General features: G+C 48.6%; 1 protein-coding gene across 3 annotated transcripts in view; it reads left to right on the top strand.

The window, feature by feature from the left end:
• CYP4F22 (cytochrome P450 family 4 subfamily F member 22) overlaps positions 1-14,640 on the top strand; it is a 36,768-nt gene that overhangs the window by 19,176 nt on the left and 2,952 nt on the right. For all 3 annotated transcript variants that reach the window (XR_011256937.1, XM_069589187.1, XM_069589186.1), the window contains exons 4-11: positions 2,701-2,754; positions 2,856-2,983; positions 3,559-3,680; positions 9,244-9,511; positions 11,836-11,902; positions 12,014-12,143; positions 13,388-13,521; positions 14,428-14,492. Coding sequence is in view for 2 of the 3 variants with exons in the window: in XM_069589187.1 (XP_069445288.1) it covers positions 2,701-2,754; positions 2,856-2,983; positions 3,559-3,680; positions 9,244-9,511; positions 11,836-11,902; positions 12,014-12,143; positions 13,388-13,521; positions 14,428-14,492 (968 nt within the window). In the remaining variant the exon portion in view is untranslated. The remainder of the gene's footprint in view (positions 1-2,700; positions 2,755-2,855; positions 2,984-3,558; positions 3,681-9,243; positions 9,512-11,835; positions 11,903-12,013; positions 12,144-13,387; positions 13,522-14,427; positions 14,493-14,640) is intronic.

The raw sequence follows: 14,640 nt of genomic DNA, 5'->3' as shown, positions 1-14,640 counted from the left end.
CCGTTTTCCATGGTTCCTATGCATTCATTTTTCCCTATCAGGGTCTTCCTGTGAGCTGGGGACTGAGATTTTTCATCTCACAAATTCTTGATACCACTGTGCAATAATTATAATCACAGTAGTACCCCAGGTGGTTCAGTGGTAAAGAATCCCCCTGCCAATGTGAAGACACAGGAGACATGGGTTCAAACCCTAGATCAGGAAGGTACCCTGAGGGAGGAAATGGCAACCCACTCCAGTATTCTTGCCTGGGAAATCTCAGGGACAGAGGAGCCTGGCAGGCTATGTCCATGGAGTTGCAAAGAGTCGGACATAACTGAGCAACTGAGCACACACACACAGTAAAAATAGCCACGTATGCTAAGTTGCTTCAGTCACGTCCGACTCTTTAAGAGGACTGTAGCCCACCAGGCTCCTCTGTCCGTGGGATTTCCCAGGCAGGAATACTGGAGTGGGGTGCCATTTCCTCCTCCATGAAAAGTAGCCGACAGTTGGTTAATTCATTTATATGCAGAAATATTTAATGAGTACCTACTGAGTGCCAGGAGCACTAATTCCTTGAGTTTTTGTAGGGTTGCCACAAGGCAGGCAGGACTGCTCTATTTTCTTGTCCAAGTTTACACAGCCAGTCAGTGGTAGGCCTGGGATTTGAACCGGCCACCAGATTTGTGGCTATCCCAGAGGCTGAAGTCTCAACCACAGTAATATGCAGCTTCCTACTGGGCGCCTTGGGGGAGCTTTTCTTATATCACCTCCTCCAGGGTAGATGTTACCATCTCCTTGTTGCTGGAGGGAAAAGTGATGGGAGGGGCAGACTGGACAAAGCCCCTCTGGCGTCAAGTGGTCAGGGTTGGATTTGAGGAAGGATCTGAGGATGGCAGAGCAAGGGTTCAGTGGGGAGAAGGTCTGGAGAAGGCTTCCTGGAGGAGGCATCAGCGAAAGTGGGCATTGAAGGATGCATAGGAGTTTGCCTGATGAGAGGTCCCAGGTAGAGGGTCCCAAGTGCAAAAGTGCAGATGTGTGAAAGTGTCAGGGAAACTCAGGTGACTTGGGGTGTCTGGAGTGAAGATGATGTGTGGGGAGAAGTAGGAAATGAGACAGGAGTTGGACTCAGAGCACCAGTGTACAAAGTGAAGGAGCTTGTGTTTTATCCTGGGGGTGTTAGGAAGCCATGGGAGGTGTTTGAGCAGGACGGCCATTATACAGGTTCATGTGTCAGAAAGAGCTCTAAAGGGCCTGGAGTCCAGAGCCCAGAGAGGAGAGATGAGACTTCCACCTCACCCTCCAAAGCTGCCTCTTCCCAGAAGTCTGCCTTGACTTCTAGCAGCCCTTTCTTTGTGCCTCCCTCTGCTCTTGGCATACATTCTACCTGCTTGCTAGTTACATGGCGTGCCTCTGCTTCCCTTTTCTACCACACCCAGAGGTCCACCAGGCAGGGCGTGGAGCTGAGCCATCTCTGGGTCCTCAGCATCGCTCATCATGGGTTGGGCACAAAAGGGTGGTGGAAGAGGTGTGTTGAATGGGAGAATGAGTGGACAGGTAGTTGTGCATACAATTGGCCAATTCCTAGGGAGTGTGTGTGTGTAGGTGGCTGAGTAATATCTCAGGTAAAAGTGACATCACTTGAGTTTCAGGTACTTCCTTCCTGCACCCTGCCCATTCTGTCCCAATTCTATTTAGCACATAGAAAAGGAATTCACTCACTCCATCCACCCCTCCATCCACCCCTCCATCCAATGATCCATCCATTCATCCATCCAACCATTGATAGTTTTCATTCATTCATCCTTTAATTGGCTAGTTCCTTCATACAATAAAAATTTATTTAGCACCAATAGATTAGTGATCAACAAGATCCCTCCCCTCATCCAGAGTGACTGATGGGAGAGGGAATGGCATCCAAGTGGAGACCGGAAGAACGAGGAAAAAGTTTTTGAGACAGAGGGTGCCTGGTGGAAAGACTTAGAACTGAGAGAGAACATAGCTTTTCAAAAAGCTGAAAAAGTTCCGTGGCGTTAGCAAGTTGAGTGTGTGTGGGCTGAGGGATGGTTGAGGTGGAGGGTAGAGATATTTTGAGAGTGGTGTGGACTGGGATAGGTCATTCAGAGCATTGGAAATGGGCTGAGCAGCTGTGTTTGAGACTGACGGGTGTGTGGGCAGAAAGGGACATGGTCAGATCTAGAGGCAGATAAGATCCTCCTGGATCTAGAGTGCAGGGCAGACTGGAAAGGGAGAGGCTGGAGGCTGGGAACACAGGAGGTATGGTTCAGATGGCCTGAGTTGGCAGAAAAGAAGGGGTGAATTAGGGGAGGAATCAGGTGAAGAAAGCCATTCTGGAGAAAGTGCACAGTCTGGGCAAAAGTTTGGAAGTGAGGGTCAGCATGTGGGGTTATTTGGCATTTGCTGAAGGATGAAAGGGAAAGGAATATGGCAGCCAGATGGGGCTGGGCTTTCAGTGCTAGCCTGAGCCTGAAATGTTTTACAAGGGCAATGGGGAGCCATGGGAGGTGTTTGAGCAGGGGAGGCTCATGTTCAGATCAGGGTGTTATAAGAATCTCCCTGGGGCAGGTGTGGAGGATTGGACTGGAGGGGTGAGGTGGGAGGTGAGAGCCCAGAGTGGAGGGGCCCAAGGAGGTCGTAAGCAGAGGTCAAGTGTCAGAACCTTGTTTTGAGGCATCGTCACCTCTTCTCTCCCCACAGCTGCCGTTGCCCCTAAGGATGACCTTTTCTATGGCTTCCTGAAACCTTGGCTGGGTGAGCTCGGGACTGGGTAGCCTGGAGCTGGGGCTTCAGGGAAGAGGGGGCGGAATGTGAGGTTTCCTGGAGAGGTCCTTACCCCCATCTCCTGGGCGTAGGAGATGGGCTGCTGCTCAGCAGAGGTGACAAGTGGAGCCAGCACCGCCGCCTGCTGACGCCTGCCTTCCACTTCGACATCCTGAAGCCCTACATGAAGATCTTCAACCAGTGCGCTGACACCATGCACGTGAGTCCCAAGGCTTCTCGGGTAGAGGGTATCTGGAAGTGGGGCTGGTCCAGACTCCAGCTCGTGGCAAGTCCTGTGATGTCAGGAAGCCTGCATCCGGAAGCCTTACTTCCTTTTTTTTTTAAAACAAACTATTTACCTATTTTTGGCTGTACTGGGTCTTCACTGCCGCCTGGGCTCTTCTCTGCTTGTGGAGAGCAGGGGTTATTCTCTGGTTGCAGTGCGTGGGCTCCTCATGGTGGGGGCTTGTCTTGTTTCCGAGGACAGGCTCTGTGGGCTTCGGTAATCGTGGCACGTGGGCTCAGTAGTTGCGCGTCCGACCTCTAGAGCACAGGCTCGATAGTTGTGGTACACAGACTTCGTTTCTCTGAGGCATGTGGGATCTTCCTGGGCCAGAGACTGAACCCATATCTCCTGCATCGGCAGGCGGATTCTTTACCCCTGAACCACCAGGAAAGCCCTCACTTCCTCTACTTATGAAGTGGGCTTGTAGTGAGCTTGCAACTGTGTTATTATCCGCCTGGCTGAAACTCTGTGGTCTCCATGCCCGTTTGTCACGTGTCTTTGTCTTCCAGGCTAAATGGCGGTGCCTGGCAGGGGGCTCAGAGGTCTCCCTTGACATGTGTGAGCATGTCAGCCTCATGACCCTGGACTGTCTTCAGAAATGTGTCTTCAGCTACAACAGCAACTGCCAGGAGTGAGTATGGCCTCCCTAGGGAACATAGCGCCAGCTGCTGCAGGGGCAAGGTGATGAGAGGAGAGAGAAAATGCTTAGCTGTTAGGCACTCCTGGGCTGTTGGTGCTCTGCCATTGACAGGCTGTGTGGTTCTGGGAAACTGACATCACCTCTCAGCCTGCTTCCTTAGCCCCCAAATGCATATCTCCTTCTGGTCCTCATAGTCGTCGTAGGGGAATTAAATGAGATAATATGAGTCAACGGCTTGGCACACAGTAGATGCTCAGTGAGTGCTAAGTTTAATTTATTCTTCCATGGAAAGTATGTGGTCTTTGGAAAGAGTCCCTCCCCACACCTTCTGAGCCTCAGTTTTTTGTTTGTAAAATAAGAATGACAGTCCCTGACCTGAGAGATACTTAAAGGTTAAAATGATGTAGCACTGCCCTGGCACACAGCAGGTGATGAGTGGATATTTGTTGAGTGAATAAGTAAAATATCCATTGCCCTGGTTCATTCATTCATTCATCAAATGTTTGTTGTGCACCTACTACGTGCCTGGCACTATGCTAGCTATGGGGGATATGGTGGTGAGCACTCAGTCCCAGTTCCTTGGAGCTTTTAGTCTAAGTAGGGATATAAGGAATACGGGACATAATGACTGCCAAGTTTATAGCACATAGTAGGTCCTCACCAATGAGCTGCTGACTCTGTTACTCTGGGCCTTGTAGTGGTATTGTTTCAGTTAGGTGAGGTGGAGATGGCCTTCATAATTAATTCATCAGTTGATCCAAAAATATATATATTGAGTGCCTGCTATGCCCCAACTCTAGAGTGGAACACGGTGGTCAGCAACACAGATAAGGAACTTACATTTTAGTGGGAAGAGGGGCAGTAACCAGGAACAAATAAGCAAGAAAACGGCAGCTGGTGATAAAGGCATGAAGACGACAAGCACACTTAAGATCTAAGGACAGCTCTTGGCAGCTCTGGCCCCTTGAGATTTTGTTTTTCTTTTTTCCAAAATAACAACTCTACCGAGATGTAGTTGATATACCATACAATTCACCTGTTCAAATTATACAGCCAATGGCTTTCAGTCTGTTCACAGAATTGTGCGCCCCTCACCATAATTGATTTTAGAATATTTTCACTGAGAAGAAACCCTGTATCACTGTATTATTCTTTCATCCCCCACTTCCCACTTGCCCTCCAGATCTAGGCAGTTACGGATCTTCCTTACGTCTCTGTAGATTTGTCTTTTATTGACATTTCATGTAGATTTCCATAAAATTCACATAGATACAGGATTTCATGTCTGGTTTCAATATATTGTTTCCAGATTCACCCATGTTGTAGTTGAATTATCAAGAATTAATTTTAAAAATTGTTGAAAAACATTCCATTTACCATATAATGTGGCTCAGCGGTAAAGAATCCGTCTTCAGTGGAGGAAATATAGGAGACGTGGATTCAATTTCTGGGTCAGGAAGATCCTCTGGAGAAGGAAATGTTAACCCACTCTAACATTCCCACAGACAGAGAAGCCTGGTGGGGTGTAGTCCATGGGGTTGCAAAGAGTTGGACATGACCGAGAAGTTAAATGGTATTACCATATAATATCAAGTTTTGCTTATCCAAGCATCTGTTGAAAGACAGGGTTATTTCCATTTTGGGGGCAATTATGAACAATGTTGCTATAAACATTTGTGTTCAGGTTTCTGTGTGAACATTTTAAATTCTCTTGGGTACATATCTAATCATAGAATCATCGGTCTTTATGATAATTCTTTGTTTAATCTTTTTTGGAACTGCCTAGTTCAGTTCAGTTCAGTTCAGTCACTTAGTCATGTCCGACTCTTTGCGACCTCATGAATTGCAGCATGCCAGGCCTCCCTGTCCATCACCAACTCCCGGAGTTCACTCAGACTCACGTCCATCGAGTCCGTGATGCCATCCAGCCATCTCATCCTCGGTCGTCCCCTTCGCCTCCTGCCCCCAATCCCTCCCAGCATCAAAGTCTTTTCCAATGAGTCAACTCTTCGCATGAGGTGGCCAAAGTACTGGAGTTTCAGCTTTAGCATCATTCCCTCCAAAGAAATCCCAGGACTGATCTCCTTCAGAATGGACTGGTTGGATCTCCTTGCAGTCCAAGGGACTCTCAAGAGTCTTCTCCAACACCACAGTTCAAAAGCATCAATTCTTTGGCGCTCAGCCTTCTTCACAGTCCAACTCTCATATCCATACATGACTACCCAAAAAACCATAGCCTTCACTAGACAGACCTTAGTCGGCAAAGTAATGTCTCTGCTTTTGAATAAGCTGTTTAGGTTGGTCATAACTTTTCTTCCAAGGAGTAAGTGTCTTTTAATTTCATGGCTGGAATCACCATCTACAGTGATTTTGGAGCCCTCCAAAATAAAGTCTGACACTGTTTCCACTGTTTCTCCATCTATTTCCCATGGAGTGATGGGATTGGATGCCATGATCTTCGTTTTCTGAATGTTGAGCTTTAAGCCAACTTTTTCAGTCTCCTCTTTCACTTTCATCAAGAGGCTTTTTAGCTCCTCTTCACTTTCTGCCATAAGGGTGGTGTCATCTGCATGTCTGAGGTTATTGATATTTCTCCCAGCAATCTTGATTCCAGCTTGTGTTTCTTCCAGGCCAGCGTTTCTCATGATGTACTCTGCATATAAGTTAAATAAGCAGAGTGACAATATACAGCCTTGACGTACTCCTTTTCCTATTTGGAACCAGTCTGTTGTTCCATGTCCAGTTCTAACTGTTGCTTCCTGACCTGCATACAGATTTCTCAAGAGGCAGGTCAGGTGGTCTGGTATTCCCATCTCTTTCAGAATTTTCCACAGTGTATTGTGATCCACACAGTCAAAGGCTTTGGCATAGTCAATAAGGCAGAAATAGATGTTTCTCTGGAAGTCTCTTGCTTTCTCCATGATCCAGCAGATGTTGGCAACTTTTCCCAAAAATTGGTTGTGGCATTTTACATTCCTACCAGCTGTGTGTGCAGGCTCCAGTCTCTCTACACCCTCAGCAACACTTGTTATTATCTATTGTTTTTATTATTGCCATCCTAGTTGGGTTAAGTGGTATTACATTGTAGTTTTTATTTGCATTTCCCTAATGGATAATGTGTTGGAGAAGACTCTTGAGAGTCCCTTGGACTACAAGGAGATCTAACCAGTCCATCCTAAAGGAGACCTGTCCTGGGTGTTCATTGGAAGGACTGATGTTGAAGCTGAAACTCCAATACTTTGGCCACCTGATGCGAAGAGCTGACTCATTTGAAAGGACCCTGATGCTGGGAATGATTGAGAACAGGAGGAGAACGGGACGACAGAGGATGAGATGATTGGATGGCATCACCGACTTGATGGACATGGGTTTGGGTGGACTCAGGGAGTTGGTGATGGACAGGGAGGCCTGGCGTGCTGTGGTTCATGGGGTCTCAAAGAGTTGGACACAACTAAGCGACTGAACTGAACTGAACTGAATGGATAATGGTTAATTTCCCTAATGGTTAGATAGCATCACCAACTCAATGGACATGAATTTGAGCAGACTCCAGGAGACAGGAAAGCCTGGCGTGCTGCAGTCCATAGGGACACAAAGAGTCAGACACAACTTATCAACTGAAAACAACAATAGTGGCTAATACTGTGAAGCATCTTTTCATGTGCTTATGGGCCAGGTGTATGTCTTCTTTGGAGAAATTTCTTTTCATATTCCTTGCCCATTTTAAAGTTGGGTTGCTTGTCTTTTTTATTACTGAGCTTGTATTTATCTGTTTGGCTGTGGCAGGTCTTAGTTGCAGCATGCAGGATCCTTGGTCTTCGTTGCGGCGTGCAGAACCTTTTAGTCGTCACATGTGAGCTCTTAGTCACGTGGGATCTAGGTCCCCAACCAGAAATCAAACCTGAGCCTCCTGCAATGGGAGGGCAGAGTCTTAGCCATGGGACCACAGGGAAGTCCTTATTATTGACTTTGAAGAGTGCTTTGCATAGTTTAGATACAAGCTCCTCATCAGATACATGATTTGCACATATTTACTCCCGCACTGTGGGTTGTAGTCATTTAGTGATGCTTTCTTTATATGGACGTCCTCATCTCTCTTTGGGCCTGTTTTAAAATGTACCTGGAATTTAGTTTTATTCAGGTTATGGTGAGGACTACAGATGAGGAAGCAGTTGCCATTGAAAAGATAGTCTGTTACTTCCCATTTCCAAGATGGGGGTGGGTGGGGTATGCCACAAGACACAAGGCTACCTGGAGGAGCACCAGGAGGGGCATGGCAGGAACATTTTCAGGGGGTCTTCTACGGGAAGCAATGGGAAAGGCAGGGCATGCAGCCTTAGGACTGGGTAGTTTTTCTTTTTTAAGTTTTTAAAAAAGTTTGTTTATAGGTGAGATGAGCCTTTGATGTGGGCTCTTCGTTACTGCGTGTGGGCTTTCTCTAGTTGCCGTGAGCAGAAGCCACTCTCTAGTTGCTGCGGTGTGTGGGCTTCTTATTGAGGTGGGTTTTCTTGTGACAGTGTGTTTTCTTGTTGCAGCTCACAGGCTCCCGACAGCAGGCTTCAGTAGTTGAGGCACATACCCTTAGTTGCCCTGAGGCATGTAGGATCTTAGTTCCTGGACCGGGGATCCAACCTGTGTCCCCTGCATTGGCAGGCAAATTCTTAACCACTGAACCACCAGGCAACTCCTAGGGTTGGCTAACTTTGAATAATTTCAGCTGGCTCTGGGGCAGAGAGGTGCCCCAAGTTATCCAGTGCTTGGCCCTGGGATAATTAAGGTAGGGGTATATAGTGGCTCAGCCCAATAATGTTTGGAGTATGGACTCTGGATTGGTTAGTTTGCAAAAGAAGGGCATGCTCCTGGGGGAGTCATTTGCTGCCTCTAAGAAACAGCTAGTCCTGGGAGGGGTGGTGTCTGTCCAGTCAGTGAGGCTCCAGATGGAATATCATCTAGAATACAAGGAAATGGACTTTTCTGGAGGTCCAGAGGTTAAGAGTCCACCTGCCAATGCAGGGGTTCAATCTCTGGTCTGGAAATTAAGACCCCAGAGGCCTTGGAGCAACAAAGCCTCTGTGCTACAACTACTGAGCCGGTGGGCCTAGAGCCTGTTCTGTGTATCAGGAGAAGCCACTACAGTGAGAAACCCGTGCACGTCAATGAAGAGTAGCTCCCTGCTTGTCACAATTAGAGAAAGTCTGCACGCAGCGCTTAAGACCCAGTGCAGCCAAAACAAACAAGGAAATGAGAAAGTAGAGTTAATTCAGGGCTGCTCTTTGTCACCTGGGGGCTTCCCAGGTGACTCAGTGGTAAAGAACCTGCCTGCCCATGCAGGAGACTTGGGTTTGACCCCTGAGTTGGGAAGATCCCCCAGAGAAGGAAATGGCAACCCACTCCAGTATTCTTGCCTAGAGAATCCCATGGACAGATGAGCCATGGGGGTCACAAAAAGTCAGACACAACTTAGTAACTAAACAACAACAGCTCTGTCACCTGCCTATTGAGAGAGGAAGCTTGTCTTAGGGCCTATGCTCACGTCCTTTTTTCTCCCTGGCAGGAAGATGAGCGATTACATCTCGGCCATCATTGAGCTGAGTGCCCTGGTGGTCCGACGCCAGTATCGCCTGCATCACTACCTCGATTTCATCTACTACCGCACGGCTGATGGACGGCGCTTCCGGCAGGCCTGCAACACCGTGCATGGTTTCACCACAGAGGTCATCCAGGAGCGGCGGCGGGCGCTACGCCAACAGGGGGCTGAGGCCTGGTTTAAGGCCAAGCAGGGCAAGACCTTGGACTTCATTGATGTGCTGCTCCTGGCCAAGGTGAGACGGGACCCTGGAGGGTGGAGTCCTGCCTGGGACAGCTTCCTCCTGAGTTGCCACAACTGTGGAAAATCCGAACTAAGGCGGATCTCAGGAGGCATTAGTGGTAAAGCACCTGCCTGCTGTGCAGGAAATGCAAGCGACACGGGATCGATTCCTGAGTCAGGAAGATCCCCTGGAGAAGGAAATGGCAGCTCACTCCAGTATTCTTTCCTGGGCCCTCCCATGGACAGAGGCGCCTGACAGCTATAGTCCACGGGGTTGCAAAGAGTCGGGCGTGACTGAGTGCACACACACAGAATGTGGATCTAGAATGCAAGCAGATGTAGAACACGTGAGACTGTATTCATTTGCTGGATCTGCAGTGGGGTTTCCCAGGTGGTGCAGAGGTAAAGAATCCACCTGCCAGTGCAGGAGATGCAAGAGACGCGGGTTTGATCCCTGGGTTGGGAAGATCCCTTGGAGAAGGGAATATATACTCTCTCCAGTATTCTTGCCTGGAAAATTCCATGGACAGAGGAGGCTGGTGGGCTACAGTCCATAGGGCTGCAAAGAGTTGGACATGACTGAGCAACTGAGCACAGATTTGCCATTAAAAAAAGCACCATGACACTGGGTGGTTTATTTATTTGCTTATTTTTTTTGGCTGATCTTTGTTGCTGTGTGCAGGCTTTCTCTAGTTGCAGCGAGTAGGGGCTGCTCTTCATTGCCACGCGCAGGCTTCTCCTTGCGGTGGCTTCTCTTGCTGCAGAGCACAGACTCTAAGGGGAGGCCTTCAGTAGTTGCAGCACGTTGGCTCGGTGGTTTTGCTGCACAGGCTTAGTTGATCCAGAGCATGTGGGGTCTTCCAGGAACAGGGATTGAATTGTCCCCTGAACTGGCAGGTAGATTCGTATGCAATGGACCACCAGGGAAGTCCCAGCACTGGGAGGTTAAAGGGCAGAAATCAGTCTTCTCAGTCTGGAGGTTAGAGCTCTGAGATCACAGTGATGGCAGCGCTGGTTTCTCCCGAGGCCCCTCTCCTCGGCTTGCAGCTGGCTGTCCTCACCTGTGTCTTCATGGCCTCGCCTCTGTCCGAGTCTGTCCTCATCTCCTCTTCTCATAAGGACACCGGTCACACTGGATTAAGGCCCACTCTAATGACCTCACTGTAACTTAATTACCTCTGCAAAAGCCTTATCTCCAGATAAGGTCACATTTTGGGGTTAGGATTTTAACTCATGGGTTCTGGGGTGGGGGTGGGGAGGGGCACAATTCGGCCCACGGCACTAACAAAGATGAAATACAGGATCTTGAAGAAATATGACAGTTGCAGAGATGGGTGGTCACCTGTTTGTGATGCTTCTGTGGAGTTTCTGAGCAGCGCCTGGCTTTTGGATTCAGACGGTCCTGGATGCTAGTTCCAGCTCTACCACTTCATACATATTTGACCTTAGTTTTCCCTCTGAGCCTCAGTTTCCTCATTTACAACATGACGATCATAAGATCTGATCATGAGATTTTGTCAGGCCTCTGGCAAGATGCTTGGTGATAGGAACTGCCGAAGAAATGCAAACTCCCTTCTTCCTCTCACCTTTGGCTCTCTTTCCCTCTTTCTTGGACAAGTTGCATACCTCTGTCTGCTTGGGCTTCCCTTGATGGTCAGATGGTAAAGAATCTGCCTGCAATGCAGAAGACCTGGGTTCAATCCCTGGGTCAGGAAGATACCCTGGAGGAGGGAATGGAAACCCACTCCAGTATTTTTGCTTGGAAAATTCCATGGACAGAGGAGCCTGGCAGACTACAGTCCATGGTGGCAAAGAGTCAAGACATGACTGAGTGACTAACACACACACACACACAACTACCTGGAATCCTTTCCCCTGCAGCTTGGCTTAACAAAAAGAGGTGGGTGTCTTTAAAAAATATATATTCATTTATTTGGCTGTGCTGGGTCTTAGTTGCAGCATGTGAGATCTTTTTAAAAATTTTATTTATTTATTTTTGGCTGCACTAGGTCTTTGTTGCTGTTCAGGCTTTCTCGAGCTGTAGCAACGAGGGGTTACTCTTCGTTTGGGTGTGTCGGCTTCTCATTGTGGTGGCATCTCTTGTTGCAGAGCATGGGCTCTAGGCGTGTGGACTCAGTAGTTGTGGAACATAGGCTGAGCTGCTCCCCGGCATGTGGGATCTTCTGGGACCAGGGATTGAACCCGTGACACCTGCATTGGCAGGCATATTCTTAACCACTGGGCCACAGGGACATCCCAAAGGGCATGTCCTAGGAAGAACTCCTAGGCTGTGGTGGGTGAGACAAAATGAGCTGAGCAGTCTATTGCCCATTCCAGGATGAAGATGGAAAGGAACTCTCAGATGAGGACATCCGAGCTGAGGCAGACACCTTCATGTTTGAAGGTGAGGATGTGGGGTGAGGCTGGGGAAGGATGGAAAAGGGCCCCATTGTCTGAGGACAGCATCTCTGCTACCTTCAGGCAGCCTCTAGCTAGGCTCCTCATCTGCCTGCAGGTCATGACACAACATCTAGTGGGCTGTCATGGGTACTGTTCAACTTGGCCAAGTATCCAGAGTACCAGGAGAAGTGCCGAGAAGAGATCCAGGAAGTCATGAAAGGCCGGGAGCTGGAGGAACTGGAGTGGTCAGTCTTGGGTCCTGGGGATATTGGGGGCAGGTTGAGTTTAGAGCCTTGAGTATTCATCTCTCTACCACTTACTGTCTAACTAACCTTAGCCAAGTCACTTAAACTTCTTGAATTTAAGTTTCTTCAGCTGTAAAATCGGGATGACAGTAATGCATAGGCATTCTTCATAGTGCAGGAATTCTTAGTTGGGAATGTTTTAGTCAGCAAAGGTTGCAATAATACTGTGTAACAAACAGTTCCTAAGCTCAGTGGTTTGCAGCAAGCATTTTTTTATTGCTCTTGTCTGCACATATTTTTTGCTCTCATCTGCATATTTCTCTTATTGCTGCTGAGCTTCACTGAGTTGAATAGGTTTGTTTCCAAGCTCAGGTTTGAATTCAGATCTGTCCTACATGTCTCCTCATTCTCCTTAGACCAGCAGCCATACTGGACATGATCCAGCATTATGCAGCATCAAACAACTAGAAAGTTCCTTTTGGTTCATTATCAGTCATTTGGATTATGAACTCAGGGAAACACTTTCAGTTGATGCCATCTTACACTGATACCATTTTACACCTTGCTAATCCTTGCTAATCTGCCTTGTTAAGGAAGGAAGAAGATGCCTCAGACTCTGAGAATTGGCAGGAGGTGGTATCTAGCCAGAATTCAACACCTCTCCTCTCTTTTCCCAGTGGTGTTTATATTTATGGATCTCTTTATACCAGGCATGCCATTTGCCCTTTGTGATAGCAGCATAAAATTTCTTTGAAAGACAGCCTGTTAGTATAAAGAAGACAATCTAGATCATGAACATTTATAATTAATCTAATGTTGGGCGCTGAAGTCCAAAGGAAAAAAAATTAATGCAGTATAAGGAGATGATGTGTGGGTTTGTAAATACTGAAGTTGATCCATTCAGGCTGGTAAACTGTTGCTACTCCAGGTCGCTCTGTTTGTCCTGGCACATCCGCAGGGGTGCCCCCTGACCTCCACACAATTCATCAGTTAGAGAATTAATGCTGGGCTCAAAGACATCCAGCTAGAGCTGCTCTGATTGGTCAGGGGGCAGATATTTTTTCTGTTGAGGATTAGAGGTGTGTGCAGGGCATAACTGCAAATGCAAGTTGGGGGAAGTCTGAAATCCTGGACTGGTTTCCTGCAGTTGCTCCTAATAGCCTCTGCACGTGTGTGTGTGTCTCTAGGGGAGGGGGTGGCATCATGGCCTGGCATCCAGTCACCCACTGTCCCACATTCCCCAGGGACGACCTGACCCAACTGCCCTTCACCACTATGTGCATCAAAGAGAGCCTCCGCCAGTTCCCACCTGTGACCCTGGTCTCCCGCCGCTGCACGGAGGACATCAAGCTCCCAGACGGACGCATCATCCCCAAAGGTGCCCCCTTTGTGTTCCCTGTTGCCTGCTTGCTCTATCGCTCGTGGGGGTCTGGCCATGCCTGCCCCAGGTGTGGTATCCTTGTAGGCAGTTTATAGCCTGTGGCTTCTGGGGGTGGTGAGGAGATCCGGTTGTGTGTGTGTATCGGGGAGGCAGAGGTGGGTGGATCCAAGCAGAAAGGAAGGAGTAGGTATGATGGCGTGGGCTCCGTGATGGTGCAGGTAGAGAAGGGTTGGCTTCTTTCTGTTGCCAGATATCCTTTGGAGACCAGGTCCTGTCCTGGGTGAGGCTGGGCATGCAGTGAAGCCTCATCCCCAGGTCCAAGCTTTGAGTACCAGCCAGTCTGGGGAAGACACAGCAGGGCATGGATGTTCCCAGTCACATGGGGTGAGGGATGGGCTACAGGGAGGGACAGGGACTGGAGAGCCCCAGATAAGGAGCGATGACGGTATCTGGCATGGAATGCAGGGAGGGCTGCCTGGAAGAGGGAACATGAGAGGTGAGCCTTGGGAAATGGAAGAGGGAACATGTTTATGGAGCAGAGCCTCAGAATACACATAGTGAAAGAAGTTGAATGTACAGTTGAGGCACTTGAACTTGATCCTCAGGGTAGTAGGGAGCCACGGGAGGTATTTGAGCTGTGGCGGAGCAATGTCAGGTGTGTGAGTAAGATCCCTGTGTGGCCAGGATGACAGCTAGGAAGAAGGCTATGGGGACCTCTAATGGAGAAGCAAGGCAGTGGATGGTGAAGCAAAAGTTTTTAAGGAAGGATGGGCAGGAAGGAGTGGCAGATGGCTTGTGGGAATTGTGCGGCTCTGGAGAGAGCTGGGGGAGGGATAGGTCTCCAGAGGAGGTCCTAGTTTCCCTCATTTCCACTGACCCCACTGACCCTCCCCTTCCCCACAGGAATTATCTGCCTGGTTAGCATCTATGGGACCCACTATAACCCTGAAGTGTGGCCTGACTCCAAGGTGAGCTCCTGCCCCAACCCTCCCTTCTCTCAGCTTCTTCCTCCTAAGACCTTGGTCAGCAAGGCCTCCCCTCTCCTCCTCCCCAGGGAGCCAGATGGTAGGGCTGAATGCAGGGCTTGAGTTCTTCTCCTCACCCACCATTCATTCC

This window comes from Ovis canadensis, chromosome 5 (genome assembly GCF_042477335.2).
Source record: "Ovis canadensis isolate MfBH-ARS-UI-01 breed Bighorn chromosome 5, ARS-UI_OviCan_v2, whole genome shotgun sequence".
In the NCBI taxonomy this organism is placed as follows: Eukaryota; Metazoa; Chordata; class Mammalia; order Artiodactyla; family Bovidae; genus Ovis; species Ovis canadensis.
This window is presented reverse-complemented; position numbering and strand designations above follow the sequence as displayed.